At 33.4% G+C, this 24,133-nt stretch overlaps 2 protein-coding genes and 1 pseudogene across 2 annotated transcripts; 2 read left to right on the top strand and 1 right to left on the bottom strand.

Annotated features, from left to right (window-relative positions):
- Window positions 1-32: 32 nt before the first annotated feature.
- LOC124252223 (olfactory receptor 9K2-like) lies at window positions 33-5,909 on the bottom strand (annotated as a pseudogene).
- A 2,713-nt stretch (window positions 5,910-8,622) lies between these two features.
- Window positions 8,623-9,570, top strand: LOC124228473 (olfactory receptor 12-like). Its single transcript, XM_046643051.1, has one exon. The coding sequence runs from the start codon at window positions 8,623-8,625 to the stop codon at window positions 9,568-9,570; it is 948 nt and encodes a 315-aa protein (XP_046499007.1).
- An 11,872-nt stretch (window positions 9,571-21,442) lies between these two features.
- Window positions 21,443-22,390, top strand: LOC124237385 (olfactory receptor 12-like). The gene has a single exon (XM_046656988.1). The coding sequence runs from the start codon at window positions 21,443-21,445 to the stop codon at window positions 22,388-22,390; it is 948 nt and encodes a 315-aa protein (XP_046512944.1).
- The last annotated feature ends 1,743 nt before the right edge of the window (window positions 22,391-24,133 follow it).

Genomic DNA, 24,133 nt, shown 5'->3' with positions numbered 1-24,133 from the left:
TGCCTTTGTCTTACATCAATGTTACAATAGAATTAAAAAATAAGTATTTTTTTCTGCAGGATCTTTCTCAGAGCTTCTTTGATGTCTTTGTTTCTCAGAGAGTAAATGAAAGGAATCAACATAGCTGTGACTAAGTTGTAACATAAGGAGGTCACTTTATGCAAGTGGAAAAGGCTTTCTTATGTCCCTCAATGGAGAGTATCTTTAGAACTGTGGACGCAATATACACATAGGAAACAATAATGACAATTATTGTAGGCAAAATAATAATGCTGTACGAGAAAAAAGAAACCATCTTTTGAATCTAGAGATCAGAACAAGAAACTCTCTGAACTGGACGGTAATCACAGTAAAAGTGGTTGATGGTCCAAGAAGCACAAAAAGATCAAATAAATGTCATGCTTGTCTGAAGAACTGAGCTGATGCAGGCACAAAAATAAAAACCAGTCACCAACTGCGTGCAGAGACGTACTGACATTGGGTTGCAGATGGCAATGAAGCAGTCATAAGCCATCGCTGCCTGGAGAAATGTCTCAGTCATAACGAAGAGGATAACGAGGAAGAGCTGGGTCACACAGCCTGCAGAGGAGATGGACTTGCTCTCAGACCAGAAGTTGATCATAGCCTTGGGTGCAATAACAGATGAATAGGAGAGGTCAATGAAGGAGAGGTTGCCTAGGAAGAAATACATTGGTGTGTTCAGCCGGGGATCAGTCATTATAATGACCATCATCCCAACATTCCCCAGAAGAATCATGGCATATACAGGCAGAAATAGCAGAAAAGAGGAAGATATGGAGCTCTGGGCAGACCCTGAAGCCTACAAGAACGAAGTCAGTGACTTCTGAGTGATTGCTTATTCTTCTTGCACCCACGGTAGAAACATGCTGAGAGGCGCAGGGCGAATAAAGGAACTCTCGGCTTTTATTCTAGTGACATAAATGCTCTCTTAAATGCAGAAATAAATTATTTACAGCTTACTATTCTGTATAAAACAATTTTAATGTCATGAAGAATCAAGAATTTGGATTAGATGACACTAGGCTTCTGAGATTGCTCTTCTATTAAGTAGTAAAAGAAGTTATTTGGTTATTGTATTTCATTCATACATTTGCAGGGAGTTCAGCAAGAATGTGGCATATTTTATTGTCTAATCTTACTCCCTGTCTGAATTTTTATTCTCAATATATTTATAGTTAAAGAATTATCTTTATCTAAAAGACGTATTTCATATAATCTAAAATAGAAGTATTACATATAATCTCTGTTATAGTGTTTGTAGCAATTATGTTAGCTAAGCCAGTGTTCGAATCATCACATGACAGTAATATATATGTTCAAAAATATTTTTACCTTATTTTACCTCAATCTATATAGTGCCCATTACTACTGTAGCCATCTTTTAACATAGAATAAAATTAGATATGTTATTATGTTAAAATCAATAACATCAAAATCAGTAAGCATGAATAAAATAAAGTTGTCTAAAGCCATTTCCAAATATATGTTCATTTTCTTAGATCAAAACCATTCTGCCAAATAAATACATTTCTTATTTTTTTCTTCTTCTTCTCCCCAAAGGCCCCAGTACACAGTTGCATATTCTAGGTGTAGATCCCTCTGGTTGTGCCATGTGGGACGCCGACTCAGCATGACTTAGTGAGCAGTGCCATGCCCTCACGTAGATTGTGAACTGGCGAAACCCTGGGCTGCCAAAGCAGAGCACGCAAACCTAACCACTCAGCCGCTGGGCTGGCCTCCCCAGATAAATGCATTTCTATTTCCTCATTACAAATATTTCATTTTCATTAGAAGTTGCTTAATTAAAAATGCCATAATCATTTAGCCCTTTTTTTTAAGCAAAGAGAAGCCGGTGAACATTCCACTCCTGACACTACAATAAATGACGTTCAACCAAAGCTGCGTCAATTCCAGGGAACTCACTCTTCAGTCAGGACAAGGAATGTGTCTATAGATCTATCTATATCTATATCTTTCTCTCTCTATATAAAGAGATTTCCTTTCCTGAAATCTCGATAGGTTATACATCTTAAAATAAGGATAACCATGGATCTTTAAGGAGCAGAGCAGCCTTGTATCTTCCAGAGTCCATGATCATCTGGGATACTATCAACAGTGGTTGTGATGGCCTTAGTTATTTTTATTCCTGTGAAAACTTTTTTCAGGATATTTCAGCACTGAGGTTTTGCTCATCCTCTGTCATGAATTCCTCTGGGAGAAGAGTAATCATAAAGCCAATTATGGAGACGTAAGTGCAGGCTCCAGGGCTGTTGTCCATGAGGACTGTGGGAACCTCGTATATAGACAAATAGTCTAAAAATAGTCCAAATATGAAAATCTTTTTCTTCTCTGCTTATGTGTATCTTTTGGGAAGTTTTTCTGGACTTTATTTTCTTCCTTGACAACGAAAAGCTTCCTGATAATTACCACAGCAGACGTATTGATAGGCATAGAGAAACAGATTGAAAAGTTTGTACACAATGAGAAAAGTTTAGATAACAATATTTTATATTATGTAGTAAATTACATTTACTCTGATTTAAAAAAGATAAAAATTCACCCCAAATTATGATTTATCTGTATTTCTTGATGCAGACATATTTCATGATATAAAAAATGCCCTCTGAGTCACAAACTCAAAGTCAGATAATGTTTTGCTAATTCTATGCTTTCTTATAGTTTAACACTAAACAGTTAGGAAATGTAATGGAAGAAATAAAAGCATTCAGTAAAATTTTTAAAAATACTAAGTAAAAATATTTATGAGATCAATACCTATATTAAAAAATTCATTAAAACTACTATGAGACTTAAAGACTACATTTAAATCAGAGATATAATACCTTATTTAATGAGCCTAATATTACAGGGATGTCATTTTTACTTCAATGTTTCCATCAGTTAATTTTAATCCTCTTTTTAGAAATTCCCTCTTTTAATTAATTATTTCTAGAATTTTTCTGGAATAGTGTAGAGATAGCAAGGTGATATGGGGTCAGAGCTTCTCCTTATTATAATACGGAATATTATAATACAGTACTAACACTATAATACAATGCTAATACTAACACAGTCTTAGTAAAAGTTTGGTCAGTGTAGGAAGAGAAAGCAGTCTAGATATTTTAAACCAGAAATCATTTACTAATGTGAATTGAGGCCTGTCAAATTTGGAAAGGCTGGAGGAACTTCTGGGTGACACTCTTGCAATGACCCTTGGGGCAATGTTGGATTAATTCACAAAGGGGCTAGTATTGGAGGTATGATTTCAAAACACAGCACCGTAACTCTGCTCCAGGGATCAGATACATAGAAAAGAAAGTCCCTACTTTCTCATTCATCAAACAGCTTTTCTAGAAAGGTGGAGACTCATCAACGCTGCGGGAAACCCACCTATTTCCACAACTGTCCTCACTGGTGGAATAAGTCGAAAGGAGCAGAATGTTGATCCCCTCCCAAAATATGAGTTTGTATATTTTGTTTGGTCATAAGTAGACACCTGGTTGGTAGAAAAAAATTGGTGTCAAGAACTCTAGTAGCAGGAGACATTTTAACTTTCCAACATCTCCAACTAGAAAGCATGTGGGGTGGAACTTGTGTTTCTAATCTAGAAAATGTACCAATGTCTAATATACTTTTTTTCATCTTTAAACTTTCCACAATATCATTAGCAATAACAACACACTTCTGCTTAAAATACATAAGAAACTCTTACTGGCTTTCACAATAGATGGGTCATTGAGAAACTCCACAAATTCAAAGATTGAAATCTAGATTTATTAGATAAATTTGATAAATCTAGATAAATTAGATAACTAGAAACTCCATGGACATGGACCTTAAAATTAACACTTCCTAAAAATCCATGGATAAAAGAAACCAGACTAAATTATAATAAATTATGATATATCTAAACTTCTGGAATGCAGAAAAAGTAGTACTTAGACAGATATACAGAGCCTTATAGGTAAATAGTATAAAGAAGAAAAGCAGGAACATCAATAGACTAATTCATCTTAATAATGTGAAATAGAATACTCAAGTCAAAACAAAAAATAAAAGTAGGTAGATAATATAGATAAAAAATTAGTTAAATAGAAAAAATGTGAATAATATAGAAAAATCACATAGCTTAACATAGATTCTTTGAACAATTAGTAAGACTCTAGTAGGAAAGATTAGTAAAACCCTAGCCAACTTAACAAAAGTGAACCAGCAACATTAAATCACAAGCGTCAGGAATGAAAAATGGGATATCACTGTAGATCCTACTGATATTAACAAAAAGAATGTAGTAAACTATATTTCTACCAAATATTGATGATTTTTAAAAATAAGATTATTTTAAATAGAACAAAATTATATATAAAAAGAAATATAAATTTTAAAATATCTATTAAAGAAATTAAATTTTTATTAATAGTCTTCCAAAGAAGAATAGTCCTTGCCTAGATAGCTTCACTAGTGTTTGTTTCCAGATGTTTAAGAAAGAAGTAAGACTATTCTTACATAAACTCTTTCAGGAATAGTCATAAAGTAAATAATTCTGACTATATTTATGAGTCTACCATCAGTCTCATATACACATTAAAATAAAAAAATACATTAATTTAACTTAAAAAGTTCTGAGCAGAATATTAAGAAATAAAACACTTCAATACAAAAGGAATAATAAAATCGCACTGAAGAGTGTGTGTACTACAAATGTAACGGTCATTAAATATTTAAAAAGTAATGAATTTAAGACGTTTTCACATCTTCTCATGAAAGAATAACTACCACAACATTGACCTTCCAGAACAAAAAGCTAAGCTCTGGAGAAAATATATGAACCAACTATTTTTGGATGTTGGACAATAGGCAGAGAATAACTGTAATTCTCTAGAAAAAGAAAATAAATCAAGAAGAAAAGATTTTAAACTTGAATACATAGCAATTCAAACAAATCAAACATTAGCATAGAGCTAAAAAGGAAAAACTGAACATTCAGCGAGAACCGAGAAAATAGTACAAATGTAACTGGAAGAATAGGGGCCAGAAAAATGTTAGAAACTATAATGGCCAAATTTGTTTTCAAAGTTGATGATGACAATCAACTCACAGATGCAAGAAAATGCACAAAATCAAAGCAGGATAAACAGAAAGAAAACCACATGAAGACGAAACAGAATAAAATTTCTAAAAATGAGTAAAAAAGACATTGGTGAAATAGCTGAGGGAAAAAGAGGCATTATAGACAAGCAAATACAAGTCAGAGCATCAAATTTTTGTCAGAAACATCTCAAACCAGAAGACAATGTCACAACATCTTTAAACTGCTTACAGATAGTAGAGGAGACCAAATCAAAATGTCATATCCAGGAAAATATACTTCAGAACTGGAGGCAAAATAAGGAAATTTTCGGATAAAGGAAAATTAAGAGAATGCATTATGCCAAATTTGCACTATAAGAAATGCCAAGGACAGTTTTTCTGGGTAAAAGGACATATTGTCAATATAAACTAGGATCTCTAGGAAATTCTGAAATGCACAGAACACGACTGTGGAAAATTTTGAAAATTTTCATGTAAGATCTTTTCTTTCCCAAAATGTTAGCTGAGGAATCTTTGTACCTTCTAGAGGAGTGGTCATCCAACTATAGCCTGTGGGCCAAATCCAGTTGCACTCATTCATTGACTTATTGTCTACGGTTCTTTCACACGACAGCGGCAGAACTGAGGAGGTAAGAAGAGACAGAATTTCTTGCTCTTTCAACATGCTTTTTAGAGTGTCTCTCTGTTTGGTTCCAGCACCTACTGGACACTATTGTTCTCACCATAGTTCTCACTCTTGAAGAAACTCCCAACTTCTGCGATCTTTTAATACCATCTCTCTTGTGCCCTGCAATCATAGATGCAGTATGACTCCTGCTCTTATTCTCTATATTACTTCAACATCCCCTTTCTTCGACTCTTCCATTAACTGTTTAGCTTATTCTCTGTATTAATTTTCCTCTGATTAATACAGGCATGATGCATTTACAGGAGAGATAAAAAATGCGTTTCTAGGAGTAAGGGTTGTAATCCATTCAAAGGAAATAGTGTGAATTTATCTCTCTGTAAGTCATGAAAATAAAAGAAGAATCAAGACCAAGAACTTGATCTTCTCCTCCAAATGTGTTTTTTTATTACTTTGTCCTATAAGTACAAGTTTATTTCTTATGGCCCCTAAAAACCCCTTCTAACTTTCTAAAGATCTGGTAAGTTTACTAATTAATAATTTATTCTCTCTCTCTTTTTTTTTTTGCATTATGATTCAAAATACATTACTGGTGAGAGGGACCTTTAGTCCCTGGTGATTATCTTGCAGAGGGAATACCCACTACCCTGGTTTCCCTCCCCATGAGAGAATTTCTCTCAGGATCCATCTCAGGTCTACTTGTTGGTTTAATCAATGAAAAGTACAGTAAACTAAGAGAGAGAGAGAAGCTACAATTTTTGCTAGAACTTGTTCATCTCAGCAATTTGAGTCATGATGTGAACAGTGAAGGAATGCAATATCTGTTGCAGAAAAACTTCCTGTTAAGCAAAGGTTTGCTTCTTTACATAATTTTATTTCTTTGTGAATGTACTTGATTTCACATATAATGAGAGTTTACTAAGATAAGAAGCAATATTCATTCTTGAGACTATGTCTGACATTTAACTTGTTTATTCTCAAAACTCTTCTTTTAGATACCTTTAGTTATATTTCTTTCCTTCTTTTTCAATTTTTCTATTGAAATCAGAAACTTGTTATGTAAAATATGAATTTAAGGGAACTAGAATTTTTGTAGTTAAGATCTACCAAGGGTTATTTTGACCATTCCTATGCCTTCTAAAATCAGTCTGTCAACATTTCTGTTAACCTTTAATTTTTTCAGGAAATAGATATTGTAACTAGACCAAATTGATTGTAATATACTTCTGTAGTCCCAATCTATCTTAAAATAATGTCAAAATTGGCAAAACCATAGCAATGACAACAGCAAAAATTACAAGAGACATTGAGACATTTTATATCATGTATTTATTATAATTATACAACTTATGTAGAAGTCTGAATATCTACAGAATTATAAATTCATGTAATTATAATATTATAAAGTACATTTCCATAGCATGTGAATTGTTGAATTGGTCGTTTGTCATTTTTCTTTTCTTTTTTTTAAAAGATTGGCACCTGAGCTATCAACTGTTGCCAACCTTCCTTTTTTCTTGTTTTTCTGCTTTTTCTCCCCAAATCCCCCAGTACATAGTTGTGTCTTTTTAGTTGTGGGTCATTCTAATTGTGGCATGTGGGACGCTGCCTCAGCATGGCCTGATGAGCTGTGCCATGTCCTCACCCAGGATCTGAACTGGTGAAACCCTGGGCCGCGGAAGTGAAGTGGAGCACATGAACTTAACCACTTGGCCATGGGGCCAGCCCATCACTTTTCTTTTATATTCTATGATAGATTGTTGAATAGTAACCCCCTATACTGCTCAATCTCATGACTCCAAGTAAGCCTCTTATATCTACTTTTGCCTGTTCCTCCATTTATAAAATTATAATAAAAATTAATCCTTTTCTCTACCTCTGCACTGTATTTTAGTACATTTTATAGTTGTAATAGCATAAACCTAAATAAATATAATATAAGCTTCTTTAAATAGATATTTCTCTTTTTTCTTTTGTAGCTATCTTTAAAATGTTCTGTGTGCCTTCTATCTTTCATATGCACAGAACTTTGTATTTCTAATTAGATTTGTCTGTTTCCGAAAAGACAGAACAATCTCTACCCAAGACATTAGAATTCTCCATTTGCATTCCAATCTGCAAAATCCAAAGGGAACAAAAGCAAGAAGGAAGGAAGGAAGAAAGCGAGTAAGGAGGGAGGGAAAGAAAAGTCTGATTTTATTGTGTTTAGGAAATACAAGCGAGAGTTACTTTCATTTTTAGCAGATGAACTGTGCCACTAAGAGTGTATATCACAACAGGGACAAAAATAATGAGAGAAATAAGGATATGAGGTTAATGTGTAAAAGCATGATACTTTTGTCTGGATCTGACTGTTTCTCCTTGTATAAGAGGGACAAGATACAATTTTGGCACATTATTTTTCTTTGGTGGATAAACTAATCATTAAAAAAAATAATACGAAACCATCAATTGAATAGATTTTTAACTCTGAATAAAATCTTAAGTGGGTTATAATGTCTGTGAGAAATATCTTCTACTAAGGAGGCAACTTTCAATGACATTGAATTGATAAGAAGTCAAGAAATTAAGACAAAAACAAGCTATTGTTTCCAGACATTTTCCTAGACTTCCGTTTCCCCATGCACATTTAGAGAGCAAATCTGCATCATTTGCTAATAAATATATCTAAAAAGGCTAATCAATCAGATAGAACTCTTCACTAGGACGACTTTTTAAAAATGTTAATCCATTCTTTGTGTTCATTGGTGTTTTGTAAATTATTGGAAATATAAGGAAACAAAAAAGTTCCCTCCTGGTTCCTCGTTATTTTTACTAAAACAAGTATTCTGATCGCTCATTTCTTCCATTTTTACCATCTCTCCAGTTCCACCTATGTCTCAGCTATGAAGACAGAGCTGAGTAGGAATTACTCAGCGGTGACTGAGTTTATTCTGCTGGGGTTCAGGACCCCTCCAAAGGTACAGATCCTCTTATTCCTGGTGTTCTTGCTGCTCTACGTGGCCACTGTGGTGGGAAATATCAGCATGATAACTGTCACTAAGATGGACTCCAGACTTCAAATGCCTATGTATTTCTTCCTTAGAAATTTGTCCTATTTAGATCTCTGCTACTCCACAGTCATTGCTCCCAAAACTTTAGCCAACTTCTTGTCTAACGAAAAGAAAATTTCTTACAGTGGCTGTGCTGCTCAATTTTTCTTCTTTTCCATGTTTGTCACAACTGAAGGTTTTCTACTGGCTGTCATGGCATTTGATCGATTTTCGGCCATTTGCTCCCCTCTCCTTTACCCTGTGCACATGTCCCAGAAAGTCTGTGTTCGATTGGTAACTGGGTCCTATATCTGTGGGTGCATCAACTCCATGATACAAACAAGTTTCACCTTCAGTTTGCGTTTCTGTGGAGAAAATAGATTGGACCACTTTTTCTGTGATGTCCCAGCCCTGATCAAGATCTCATGTGCTGACACCTTTGTGAATGAGATCGTAATGTTTATTCTCTCTGCTCTCATCATCATCACCACCACAACTGTCATTCTTGCTTCTTATGCTTCTATCCTCTCCACTGTCCTGAAGATCCCCTCCACCCATGGCAGGAGTAAGACCTTCTCCACTTGTGGCTCCCATATAGCTGTGGTGAGTTTATTCTATGGGACTGTGTTCTTCATGTATGCCCAGCCTGGGGCCATCTCCTCACCAGAGCAAAGCAAGATTATAGCTGTGCTCTACACGCTTATAATACCAATGCTAAACCCTCTAATATATAGTTTGAGAAACAGAGATGTGAAAGATGCTGTGAAAAGAATATTACACAGGAAATGGTTCTCTCACTGATACGTGTAAAACCATTATGTAATGGACAAATTTTGTTTTCTATGCATCCTAGGTGTACATTTTCTTGTAAAATTATTATATCCAAGATATTTATATATATGGTAACAAATATTTTTGTTTTCCAAAATAATATTTCTAATAATATAGGTATATGCATCATTATTTTATTTGCTTAGAATGTATGAAAGCATCTGTGTTCTGAACTGATGATGTGGTAACGATATTTTCATTTCAATTTTTCCTTGGTCAAGATGTAAATATTAAGAGCTGTTATTAAATAATAGTTAAAATAATATTATACCTCTGTGGACTATTCTTTAACTTTTTTAATTCTACAAAGCAAGTAAACCTGATGAGGATCAAGGCTGCCCCAGGGAAAGAAGACCAAGGTGTCCTGGCCTACATTCCAATCATCTATATCATTCTCCGGGATGCATAGGACCTCCTCACCTGACCCTACCTGATTCGTATCCAAAGTTATAGGACCCCTTGATAACCAAACCCCACCTGCACTGATACCATTTTAACGACTTTTTTTTGCATAATTTTTCCTTTGTCTTATAAAGAAATAACTCACATACCTATGTCTTATAAATTTAGCCCTACCCTCAACCCATGTTTGCAGCTCTTCACTGCCCATGGGTCCTGTCCCCATGCTACTCCATGCTATTCTCTGAATAAAGGAGCACTACTAGCAGAACTTGAGAGTCCAAGAAATCTTTCTCTTGACTCTATGGCTCGCTGAGCCCGCATCAAACTGATTTTTGTTTGGAAAAGATAACAGTCCCATTGGAAGGTGGAAAAATGGAATGGTAATGGTTACACAAAACACTTTTGACTCAAGGTCCTATTCTTTCCCAAAGGTACAGAGCCATATTCTGTGGAGTATTATCCTTAGAGTTGCTACTCCTGTAAAAAGAAGGCCCACAATATATTATTTGAAAAACAATTCTTCACATGGAAAATGTGTGTCAATAACATTCTGCTAATTTTTATTTCCCCGGTTTCTTCTTAGTGTAAAATGATACATGTTATGATAATAAAAGCTGATACCTAAAGAAGAGGTACTATATGCCATGTTTCATTTTTATCACCATTTTCAAAAGAAGAAATTGAGTTATGAGAGACGAAGTAACTTTATCTAGCCAAAACTCAGCACCAGTATGGCCTGAGAATTTTTATTATCCAAATATATATTTCAAAACATATAGAATATTCTGAAAATGTAATCTCACAACCTACAAACAATTATTTCTGAATGGAGGTATAAATATGTGGCCAATCTTAAAACTATAATACATTGGACCCATTGTCTTGTCATTATTTGGAAGTATTATTCTGGGTTTCTATTTTCTTTTAACATTTGAACCAATTTTTGGTGTAAAGCAGTATACATTTGCGTATAATTTTTTTACTAGACTTTTCTCTTTTAATTTAGTGCATACACTTACCCACCTAAAATCAGATAAACATTTTTAATGTTTTTTTTAATATAGCACTGTAACATTGTAGTTGATGTAAAAGCTTTTTTTCTCTATGATGCAGACTGAGGTCCCCACTCAATTAGCCAATTTTTCCTACATTTAAAACATCACTCTTTCACAGGAAGCCTTTGCACAACTCTTCTCTACTCTGAATTTTCTCCTCTTTTCCTCATTTGTAGTGCAATTGTTTTCAGAAAAAGGGATATAAAAATGAGAGAAAATGAAAGCTTTTGACCTACTTTCTCTGCTTTTCTTTCCTTTCTTTAGATATATGAATACAAAATAAGAATCCAGGAACCTAATTGAGCCAAATTTATTAAGGGGAGTGAGTTATTGTTTTAATAATGTATACATGTGGTTTATCACTGTTTGACACTCAACCACATCAGGTCAGACCAGAGAGTTAGTTCTTTCATTTTTCTTCCTCTCTCACATGGGCTGTACACTGCCTCACTGCGGCAGGTTTTTTCTTTTTCTTAACTAGTATTAACGATTGAATTTAGGCAGAAGGGGAAGGATTTCCAAGATCTCATGGCTTCCCCAAATGGTCTAGTTCAACTGGATAGCAATTTCAGCTAATTAAAATAAAGTGACGCTTTGTTTCCAATTGCTCCTATTACTTGAGGAAAACAAGTCCTACAGATAATTTTTGATAGGACCCACAGCCAGGCTATAGCAGGAACAGGGAATTACTGGTCTTCCAGTAAAATATTCATCAATAGGACGCAAATTGCCCAAAATTTCTAATAAGTCACAATAATTTCTTTTGGTTTATTAAATCTATTGTTGCGATTGTGTAGTACATTTTATACATACTAATTGTATTTCAAGTTTTTTGTTTTGCTCTTTCTTTTTGTTTGTCTGTTTTTATGCTGGTGTCACATACTTGTTGCACAACAGGATTGAACGCCTGATAGGGCTACGTCTTTTCCAAAAATTTCATAGCGAATATTATTTATTAATTCAGTGACTTCAGGATTATTTTGCACTTGAAAATAATTTCTATTTGTTTTTTGCAGAATATTTTCATTTAGCAGATAATTGAAATATTTACAATACACCTTTGTGAGAACAAGGCTAAGAGTATTGCTTCTGATACCAGACAGCCTAGGTGGAAGTCCCTGTGCTGCCCCGATCACAGATGTGGGAAGTCCTGGAATGGTTTTAAGGTTGAAGGGATGCTGTCAGTTTACCTACTTCATTCAACAGGTGAGAGGATCACATAAAATAGTATAACCCAAGCACTTAGCGCAAGAAAGCATTCAAGTAACAGTAACTCCTCCTACTATTATTACCGTTATCATCATCATCTTTTTTACGTGTTTTGGCAATTCTGTGGTGATTCTATATTTGAGAGCTGCACTTTTTTAGTAAACATATTACTATACATATTAAATATTAGTTGCTAATGTAACAAAACTCTTGATTAGCTTTTATTTTCTAATGGATAATTCTAGGACTCAGAGAACTTAAAATTACTGTGTATTTATTTTATACGAGTTCAGCTTACCAAACTTTTGTTCCGTTCTTAGAGTTTCTCAATTAAGTATTAGATTTGAAGTCTGCTTATCAAAGAGAGAATTTTTGAAAAGTTTCAATCTGACTTTCTTCAAGTGTTGATATTAATTAAAAATACTTTTTACATATGTGAGGTACTGTATAAAGCTCCTGGGTATTTCTTTACTCTTCAAATCAAACATATGGTAAAGGCAACATTGTATATACACTAAAGGTACAATTGAAATTAATATATTTTACAATCATAGAAATTATATCTTAAAAGAAATAAGTAATATGCTTAATTTCACATTGCCAGTAACAACCAAGGCCAGGACTAGAACACAGAACTTTCTGAATCCAAAGCCCATAGAGGTAAAGATTATGTGGCAGTGGCTCAGAGAAAGTTTTACCCTTATAGGTTTTAATATTACAAATATATTTATTAACTCAAATGTATTAATAATTTTATTCACATCTCTCTAACTTCATTAACTTTTGCTTCTTTGGTATATCACAGCAAAATATGTTAAACTACTGTTTGTGTTAGTTTGATCTTTTTCTCTGTTACAACAATTTTTGATGTATTGTATAATATATATTATTTAGTTACATATTTTATTAATATAGATGCATTTCTTTGTTATATTTATACGTGCATTGTTCAGAATTCTACCTTATTTAATATCAATGAGGCCATTGGCTTATCTTCAAATTTTATCTGGTATATCGCATTAAAACTTTGATTTTTAACTTTTTTATGTAGCATTTTATAACTGTGACTTTTTAAAACTCAAGCTCCTCCCACCACACACATATACACAACAGAGACAACTTATCCTTAAATGGGAGAGATCTATATCATTTACAGAATCTGTTATTTTTCACTTTTTCCATTTTTAATATTTTTATTCTTTCTGTATTTGTTCATTTTGTATTTGACTATTCAGAAAATAATTATTCTGTTGTTTTCATCTTTCAGAAATATGTCTAAATTATATTGCATCACTTGTGTTTAATATAGAAATTTTCTCTCCCTTTGTGTATTTTTACCCTCTCCCATTAGTAATACAATTTTCTTAAATATTTCATGTACATACATTTGGAACCACAGAAGACAGTATTATAATTTTTGCTTCAACCATCAAACATAATTTAGAAAACTCAAGAGAAGGAAAGTTTATTGTGTTTACCCAAATGTAGTATATTATCCATAATATATATTATTATCCTTTGATTTTCAATTATTTTATGTAATCTCTTCTAGCTGTGACTTTTTGTAAATCAAGTTTCCCTTCTCCCAAGGAAAATGTAATTCTCTTAAAATGAGGGTAGTATATGTTGTTCACACTCATTGTTATCATCTATTATTTTTTCACTTTCGTCATTTTTAATATTTTTGTTTCATATGTTTCCTTTTTGTGTGTTGTTTTGAGGAAATAATATCCAAACCTTCGATCCCCAAGCCACCGAGGCAGAGCATGTGAACTTAAACACCAGGTCACCAGGCCAGCTCCTACGGCTCAACTTTTAAGCTTCAACAAATTATTATGACTCATCTTAATGAAGTGTAGGTTTTTTGAGCCTTGTAAAATTGTACACATATTTCAGTTCTTATACTATAAACAAATGATATGGAATCTAATAGCTTTTTTTTCAGAAAATATTGTTAGCATTTAACCCATGACAAATGAGGTCAATATAATTTTATAGATATTTAAAAATATATGTTCTATATACCCAGATGTAGAAAAATAGTTTAATTCTTAAAAGTCAAGTCACACTTAAGAGAATCATATATTGCTCTATGCTCTCTCACCTTTTCTATTGAACCTTAAAACATATCATATTTATTTTTTGCTTCCTGCAATAGCAAGTGAATGTCTCCTTAGCAAAGACTCTATCTTATTCTTCTGTGAGTCTTTGCAAAGGTTTAGAGTCTTTTTTTGACTCCCTTCAAACATTTCCTTTCCTTTAAACATGTTAAAATTAGTAAGAAAAAGTTTATAAAATATGAGCAAACCTTAAAAAATAAATAGAATGATATGATCCAGCCAAGCATGGACACAATTGCTCAGGATTCCTGGAGGGTTGTGGCTCCTGCAGCAAACCCTGGACGCAGCTGCAGTTTGCTGCCATCTGGTGGCTGTTATCCGCTCTAACTAAATCGAAGGTAAAGACTGGGTACTGTGATAGAATGGAACCTCCAGAACGATGGTTGAAAGGTCAAAGTATTTCCTAGTTACTTGGTTTCCATCCCCGTGATATTGTCCTAAGCAGGGGAGATGAGTTGGAAATCACTAGAAATGTCAAATCCACCCTGCACCTGGCTGTCTCCCGAGATGAAGGTGTCCCTGGCATTTTTGTTCTTCTCAACAAAAATAAGTCCTGGAGATCTCTTCCTCTGTTTCAGAAAAGGGATGCACAGAAAATGGAAAATATTTGCCCATTATTTTATATCTGAATTTGTCTTATTTGCGAAATATTTACTGAATTTTATTTAGAAGTGTGTATGTTCATCATCAAGACACAGTCTGGTTTGATTTCCTCATACTAATCACGGCACATTTTAGACTCAAGCTTGTCTTAAGATGTTTGAAAGATGGTGAATTTTCCTCCTTTGTCGTTCTGAAGAGGAGATTGCATATCACTGAAATTACTCCCTCCTCGAAGGTTTACAAGAACTGACGGGAGATGCCATCTGGACGAGGAGTTTTCATTGTGGGAAGAGTTTTGACTTATGATTCACTTGCTTTAGCGGTTACCAAAATGAGTGATAATCAAAATACTTAACAGCTTGTTCAGTGATCACTATAAACAAATGCTTATTTATCAGTCAAGAACACAAAGTAGCCCCTTTTATCTTACTAAACTGCTTAACTAGTGATGAAGTTTTTAACACAAATCATTCTAATGATTTTCAAATCATTTGTTGATTTTTACAAATTGTTGGGGGAAATCTGGTTTGTCATGTTATCGCTAAATGCTGTCTGAGCCACAGTTTGACAGCAGGGGACTAGACTAGACCAAGCCATTACAATAGTCGTCCCATTAAACTGAAAGCTGTTAGATGATGTGGTATTTGAAAAAGCAAAATTTTCTTTCAACAAAATTGTTCATAATTTGAATCCTCTGCAGTCTTCTGCTAAACTAACATCAATTACATTTAAATTTTTATATCTCCTTGTCTTGTTCCTGATATTAGGAGGAAGTTGTTCAGTCTTTCATCTTTAAGGAAAATATTTCCTACAGGTCTTTCATAGATGCCTTTTATCAGGCTGAGGAAAAATGCGGATATTTGTTATCAGGAGTGAATGTTTGGTTTCATCAAGTGCTTTTTCTTCATTTATTGAAGTAATTATATGTATATATATGTTATATATAAAATATATGATATATGTTTAGTTTATTATATTTATATATTTTTAATTTTGTTAATATATTTAATTACATTGATTCATTTATGAATGTTAAACCAGCCTCACTCCTGGGACAGCCTTCACTTGGTCATAGCGTATTATACTTTTGATCCTTTGTGGATTGAATTTACTAAAATTCTATTTAGAAATGTTGCATCTCTGTTCACAACAGATATTGGCCTATGGTTTTCTTTTCTTCTTCTGTTTCTGTGTGATTTAGTGCCAACTTTACCCTGTCTTCATAAAATTAATTAGCAGTATTTTGTTATTTAATATTCCTTGGAAAGATTTTTATTAAGTTTTTATTTAAATGTTTGGTAAAATTCACCAGTGAACAAAACTAGGCCTGGAATTTTCTTTGTGGGATAATTTGAAACTACAGTTTTAATTTTTGAGTTGCTCTCAATGCTATAAACTGGGGAAATCCTTGGGCTTACCACATTTCTTTCCCATCTTTCAGGAATTACTGTCCTTCATTGCCTGCCATCCAATGTCTTGAACAAATAATATTTGTATGTATATGTGTGTCTGTGTCATGTATATTTCAAAGGGAAGAAAGTGAGAGGGATGGGGGAGAGAGAGAGCAAGAGTGACAGAGACAGAGAGATAGAGAGATAGAGAGAAGGAGAGAGAGATGCTCCTTTTTTGTTGCTTTTGTTGATTTGGGAAGGAGAGTGAATCAGGTTCATATTGCTTCATCTTGGCCAGATTCAGAAATCTACCTCCTTTATTTTTCAAGTCAAGCTAAACTTCTTTGCCCATATGCCTGAGTAGCTGGAAGGCAGTTATTTTAGCTAGGATTAAAAAATTTTTTTTGAATTCTCTGTTGAGCTAGAGATCTCCATAGGTATGGCCAGTATCATTTGCCCATTGCTTCTCATTGAACATTGCAGAGTTATTGATGGCAACTAAACTTGAACTTCCTTCAGATAAAACTGTTCTACTGTTGATGAAGTTGCCTGAAAGTCTGTATGACGATGTTCAGAGAAGAAAGTTATTTATTTCCATTCCTTCTTTTTGAATGATAGTCTCACTCACTGAAAGCCAAAATCTTTTAGAGATATTGCTTTGATTCTTAGGACAGCTTCTCTGAGTTCTCAGCATTTTCTATTCCATCTTTAAAAATCCTCATTGATTCTATGTCATAAATGATTTGGGTTTTCATTGTTCATAGACCAGGAACAATTTCTTGTATTTTCCCCAGGAATCACTGTAGCAAGAGTCAGTCATGTACCTTTTCTTATATTTGAAAATACAAAGTCTGATCATCTCCATGTTTGAGCCCAGAGGTCTCCGGTCTTTTTACCTAAATGGTGTTGTCAATCCTCTTTTCTGAGCAGTGAATCTATGTTGATTATCTCTGGTAGACTCCACTCTGCTACTCTTACACTTTGGGGAAGACAGTCGCCTTCATGCCTCAATAACAACTGACTTTCTTCAAGGCAACTGAGGCAACTTTTGAACATTTCCATTAGTATAGGAAGGAAATAAAATATAAAACTTACATTGTCATAAGATATCATGTTACAGACTTCTAACCAACCTTATAGATGATTGGCCTCTGTTCTGCTTTTTTTTTTTAGGTGAGGAAGATTGGCCCTAGCTAACATTTGTGCCAGTCTTCCTCCATTTTGTTGTGGGACGCCAGCACAGCATGGCTAAATGAGTCAGTGTGTAGGTCCACGGCCCCATCCAAACTGGCAAATCCCTGGCCACAGAAGTGGAGCATGAACTTAATCACTACGCAAATGGGCCAGCTCCTCTTCTGCTTCTTCTAAAGTTTGTTTTGCTGCAAAATATTGTGCATTTCCCCTTTCATGGGAAGGTTCTTTTGTCATTTTTTTCTCTCCTTTTTGAGTATTCTTAGTGCCTATATCATTGCTACTGTTGCTATTTGAGTTGTAGCTTAGTTTTTCATCATATATGTGAGATGTAATAAAAATATTAGCTTACATATATATGCTGTGCTTTGCATATATTAACTTACTTAATCCACAGAGCAATTCCATGAGAAGATACTATTGTTGTCTCCAGTGTGCAGATGAGGCACATGTATGATTGGAAAATGAAAAAAGAAACAAAAAGGATTGTGAAAAGTATATGTAAAACTAAGAAATATAAATGTGTTTGATATACTGTGTTGGGGGAAGATTATAAGTGCTGGTAGAGTTGAGTATATAAACATTCAAAGATTAATAGATTTATGTAAAAAGTCAAAATGAGAATAGCTTGAGACAATGAAGATATGCTATGCAAGAATACTCATGTAACTGCAAATCAGTACAGTAGGAATGTTACAGAATTTTAAAGTAGTTCATAGCTATTATAAGCTATTTTATAAAATATGCTGTATTATATACAAGTTTATAAAAGAAATAATAAAATAAATGTCATACTAATTATGTACCAGGTGTTGTGATATTAGTTGACTGAGTGATGCATATTATAAGATACTTTGCAAACTTGCAGGGTAAAAAAAGTCACATATGCTCTTTATTTTCATTGTCCAATTATGCTTGACTTAGTAAGTGTATCGATTGTCATTTTTAATCCTAATAATTTTAGGTTAGGAATTGTTTTTAGAGTTTGATATAAATTATGAAACCCACTTGCCATATAAATGCACAAAATTTTATTTATAATTATTGGAGTTTCATCAATCTCAGAAGCTTCTTCAAACATTTCAGACCAAGACCTTATCCCATATATAAAATATAATCCCTACTTTTATGTCATTCCTTAAAGGTCTTTTAGAACCCAAGATAAAACTAGATGTATAAAGTGGAAATGTAAGTAAATTAAAGGAATGCCTCAGAAGTGGGATGAGCTGCTTCACATAAGCAGCATGTCATAAACTCCAACAAGTAAGTCTAACTAGTTTTAGTATCCAATGGCATCAGAAAATCAAGAAATGGGTTATATTACTTACATATTTGTGTTGAATAAAGACAGAAATCCCTGGAAGCGATATTTGTAAAACAGTGAAATGAAGGGTTAAGAATATTCTTTTAGAAGAATCTTTATAATTAATAATGACTTTGATGACTTTGAGGGAGACGGTTGCTATTTTCCCAGGAAGCAATAAGAAGACCAAGTTCATTGGTCCTCAAACTTCTTCACATGAACTGACTTCATTATAGTCAGTTGGGAATCTTAAAACATAAATGAACGCTTCCCCATACCCATCCCACAAATAGATAATTTTCGGTATTTAGATTAATTAAGCACGTGGTGTGATCCAGGAATCAGTATTAAAAAAAAATCTAAACAAAACCCCTCCCAGAGGATTCTGAGGAATGGGGAAGTTTGGCAAAAATGACCTAATTGACCTCTAGGGCCCTTATTACTTCTAAAAAAGACCACTCATTTATATATATATTTTTTCTAATTTATTTGCTCGATTTTAAGAATAACTATATATACGTATATATAATATACTATATATGTCTAGGTCAAAGGACTTAAAACTTATGGCAGATAACATATTGGAGGAGTTTTCAGTTCTGTCTTTGAATAATATAAAGAGTAAGATATTTCTTGAGGTTCAAACTGAAGGCCCAGTCTAGATTCTCTTTTGCTTCTAATAAGTAAAAATGAAGTACGTGAGACTTAGAGATAAATAGGGCCACTTACTGAGTGTACTCAGATGGTTGAATAAATTTAACATATGCTTTGAAGCATGTTTGTAATTAAACTTTCCTTAAAGTTTCTGTTAAAGGACAATCAGCTATTAAAATTCTTCAATGAAGTTGTCTTTTGGAATCTGCTAGCTCTCAAATAAGGTACCTGGTTTTTAAAAATCATTACCTTTTCTGAGGGTAATTTTCTTAATTTAGCAAAATATTATCTTTTTTTCCTGTTCAATCTCTCAAATATCTAGCATTTATTGAGTGCTTTCTATCTATTTCCCAGGTGCTAAATATTTCATTTAGTTTACACGTATAACGTAATTTAATCCTTACAACAGCAATCCTGTGGGGTAGATGTTTTAAGACATATTTTGCTGATGAGAAAACAGTGGCTCATGGATTTGAACAATTTGCTCAAGATTATCAAGCCAGTGAGTGTCAGGACATGGCTTAAAACTTAGATTTATATGAATTAAAATGCCGTGCTTTTAACTAATAAAATGCTTTGATATCAAAAAATAGTAAGAGAAGCTATGATAATCAGTGTCACTTCTTATGACTCTATTATACTTTTAAATTTATGAAAATTTCTAGAGAAAAATGTGACTTCAAATATGATTTTAAGTTCCTTCAACAGAAGGATTACGTTTTTGTTCAGAAATTAAATATAGTAATGGAACCACAGAATTATAACATTTTTTTCCACTTGGGTTTACTTTTTCAGATATCTTAAAATTATTAATATTTTATCTGCGTGCCTCTTTAGTGTTTGATCTTAAGATTGATAGTTATTAAAAAAAGCAAGGAGTATAACCTATGTAATACAGATCTTTTTTGCCCTGTTTGTTTGTGCTAATGCCTTCAGTTTAATTAACAACATATACAAGGAAAAAAACCACTTCTGGTTGGGGAAGTTAGTCTTGCGCTTCCACCATAATGCTTCTATATAAACGGAATAATTTGTGTATCTAAAATGTCAATGCTTGATAGTAATAGGAAAAATGTGTGCTGGAGTTGGGCTGCCAACGAGGGAGCAGAGCCACTAGCAATCAGAGATTTGCTATTCTGGTGAAGGAGGTGGAGGCTAGTGTGTGGCTAGTGTAGGAGGTAAGAGTCTGATTTATCATTTCAGATGACTTTCTTTAAGACTGAGGCTTCATTCTACCTCGTGAAACAGTAATCCTGCGTTTCCTAATGAGTTTTAAATAGGAGAATGTTTTAAGACAGCCAAATTAACTGCATCTTCTGGTGGGAACAGGAATCATTTTATATTTTCACCCAATTTTCTGTTCCTAAAGCAAAAATAATTTTTTAGATGCTTGTTTGCTTGTTTAAATTGGTTAACATTTACTGTGCTTTTAGGATGTTCTATTAACTGTAAATATTGCTTTTCATATTCAGTTTCATGTTATCCTCACAACAATCGTATAAAGTGGGTATTATTAGTATCTTCCATTTGACAGAAGAGAACTTCAAGACATTGAAAGTGAAGATAGTTATCCTAGATTCTTTTAGACTGAAAGAGGTAAAATTTGGACGAAGCCCGTCTTATTCCAAAGCTCTAAACAAGTGGCATAAAATGACTAATGACCTCACCGTCCCAGACATCCTTTTCCCATCCGCATTTCATTATCATAGTGACATTAAATATATTAACAACATTATATGTAATATGTTTGAGTACTTCCAAATGTAAAGTTATTCTGTCAGACGTGTTGCCAAGAAAACCTCATCTTCTGTTTAGCATTTTTTTCTCTTACTGGGAACTTCAGGACCCAAAAGTTGGCAAGGCTTTCCACAGGCTTCTTGATAATTCACTCATTTTCTCAGATAGGTCTCAGCTATGAAGAGTGAGCTGAATCAGAATTGCTCAGAGGTGACTGAGTTTATTCTGCTGGGGTTCAGAACATCTCCAGAAGTACAGATTCTCTTATTCTTACTCTTCTTGCTTATCTACATGGTGATTGTGGTGGGAAATATCAGCATGTTAGTTGTCATTAAAATAGACTCCAGACTTCATACACCTATGTATTTCTTTCTCAGAAATTTGTCCTATTTAGATCTCTGCTACTCCACCGTCATTGCCCCCAAAACTCTGGCTACTTTCTCGTCTGAGGACAAGAAAATTTCTTACAATGGCTGTGCAGCACAGTTCTTTTTCTTTGCTCTCTGTGTTGGGACTGAAGGCTTTCTTCTGGCTGTGATGGCATATGATCGCTTCTCAGCCATTTGCTCGCCTTTCCTCTATGCTGTACATATGTCTCAGCAGGCTTGTGTTCGTTTGGTGATTGGATCCTATATGTGTGGATGTGTCAACTCTATGATACAAACAAGTTTCACCTTCAGTTTGCGTTTCTGTGGAGAAAATAGATTGGATCACTTTTTCTGTGATGTCCCAGCCCTGATCAAGATCTCACGTGCTGACACCTTTGTGAATGAGATTGTATTGTTTATTCTCTCTGCTCTCATCATTGTCACCACTACAACGGTCATTCTGATTTCTTACGCTTGTATCCTCTCCACTGTCCTGAAGATCCCCTCGACCCATGGCAGGAGTAAGACCTTTTCCACTTGCGGCTCTCACATCACGGTGGTGAGTTTATTCTACGGAACTGTGTTCTTCATGTATGCCCAACCTGGGGCCATCTCCTCACCAGAGAAAAGCAAGATTATAGCTGTGTTCTATACTCTTATCATTCCTATGTTGAATCCTCTGATTTATACTCTAAGGAATAGGGAGGTGAAAAATGCTGTGAAAAAAATATTGTTGAGTAAAACATCTTTTCATTGACCTCCAGCCATCCATAAAACTGCAGAATAGACTAAAAGCAATATTTTCAATAATTTGTTATGGAATAGTTTCAACTAAAGGCATCTAAAAGTTTTGCAGATTAACGTTTCTTTTCCTCTTTTTAGCATCAATAGATTATTTTAAAATAAATTTTAAGGTCAATATAGATTTTTCATATTCCTTCACAATCATTTTATGGTATGATATCTATTTGTTACAATGGCTTGTTCATGTGTTGTTTTGCTTAGGTGTACTCAAAATCGCAAGTCATAAATAATAGTACTACTGACAATGCACATTTTAAATTTATTAGTATAATATATCTGCAAATATATAAAAATATATTAGAATATCTATATATTCATCTGTATATCTGAGAGAGGGAGAAAGAGAGACACTATCGAATGTTCTATGTTCTTTGTTTTCTCCAAATCATATTCAAGTTTACCACTGTCCAATCTTTGCAAATGAGAATTGGAAGTGCTATAGTAATGTAAATTATTGGTTTTGTCCAAATAATTATACAAAGGAGTGGTGCAAAATATTATACTAATAATAGCCTTAAATCATCCAAATATTAATGATTCCATCAAGAAGCAAATAATAAAAAAATAAAAAAGCAAGTGTGACATAATTGCCGTAAATTTGTCTTGTCATGGGGGTCTTAATAATAAATGTTTGATAAAATCTCCAGTATTACTTATGCCTATTTGTCTCATTATGTTATATGTATGTTCTTGGGTCATTTTCACAACTTATATATTGATTGAAAATCCTCATTTTGCTCTAGATTTGAAAAAGTGTTGCCATGGAATGACAAAAAATATGTCATAATAATTTAATTCTTTCAATGTCTATGGTTATCTACACTTTCTATTTTTAATTCTTAGAATTTTTCCTACTATTCTTTCTTAATTAAATTTGCCAAGGGTTTGACTTCATGCCATTAGAATTTTAAGTTCCTTATCTTTATTTTCAAATAGTATATGATGTATATATGTATATGTGTTACATAAGTTACTGTTCTAGTTTTGTTTTGCTTAGATGTGCTCAAAATTACAATGCATAAATATTCCACTACTAAATTAATACGTAAATACACACATAATATTCATTAATACAATATTTGAATATACATTTACATATCTACATAATTATTTTAATTTATTTTCCTAAGATCTTCTGGTTTTGTTAAACTTTTCTTTCTGAATTCATGTCTTGCTTACTTGGTTCATTTATTTTCTGTTTTTACTTTAATGAATTATATTTAAAACTTTTGCACAGTTTTCAATGTAATTTGCTTTTGCTTCCATTATTATATAAATAATTTTTCTTTTCACTTTTAATGGTCTCTTCATCTAAGGATTATTTAGGTAACTTGCTTTATTTCAATATAGTAGATTTATTTAGACAATATCTTTTTATTGATGATTTCTAGTTTTACTATCTTAAGTTCAGAGAATTTAAACTCAAAAAACTTTTTTCAAGGAATTTATGTAGTGACAACGTTTACTTAATGAGCTATTATATTTTTTGTAAAAATCCCACAGTTTAAGCAAAACATGTCTATTCTCTTACGTATTATCAAACTGAATCCTACAATATATTAAACATAATACGAGGTGATCACTATGGCTAAGTTGTGGTTATACCATGGAGGCATCAATGATTTAACATTAGACAATGCAGAATCACATTTACCATATTAACTGATTAAAATATTTTAAAAATACTATCTGAAAA

Source organism: Equus quagga, chromosome 1, assembly GCF_021613505.1.
Source record: "Equus quagga isolate Etosha38 chromosome 1, UCLA_HA_Equagga_1.0, whole genome shotgun sequence".
Taxonomy (NCBI): domain Eukaryota; kingdom Metazoa; phylum Chordata; class Mammalia; order Perissodactyla; family Equidae; genus Equus; species Equus quagga.
Note: the sequence above shows the minus strand (reverse complement) of the source record. Positions and strands in the feature narration are given on the sequence as shown.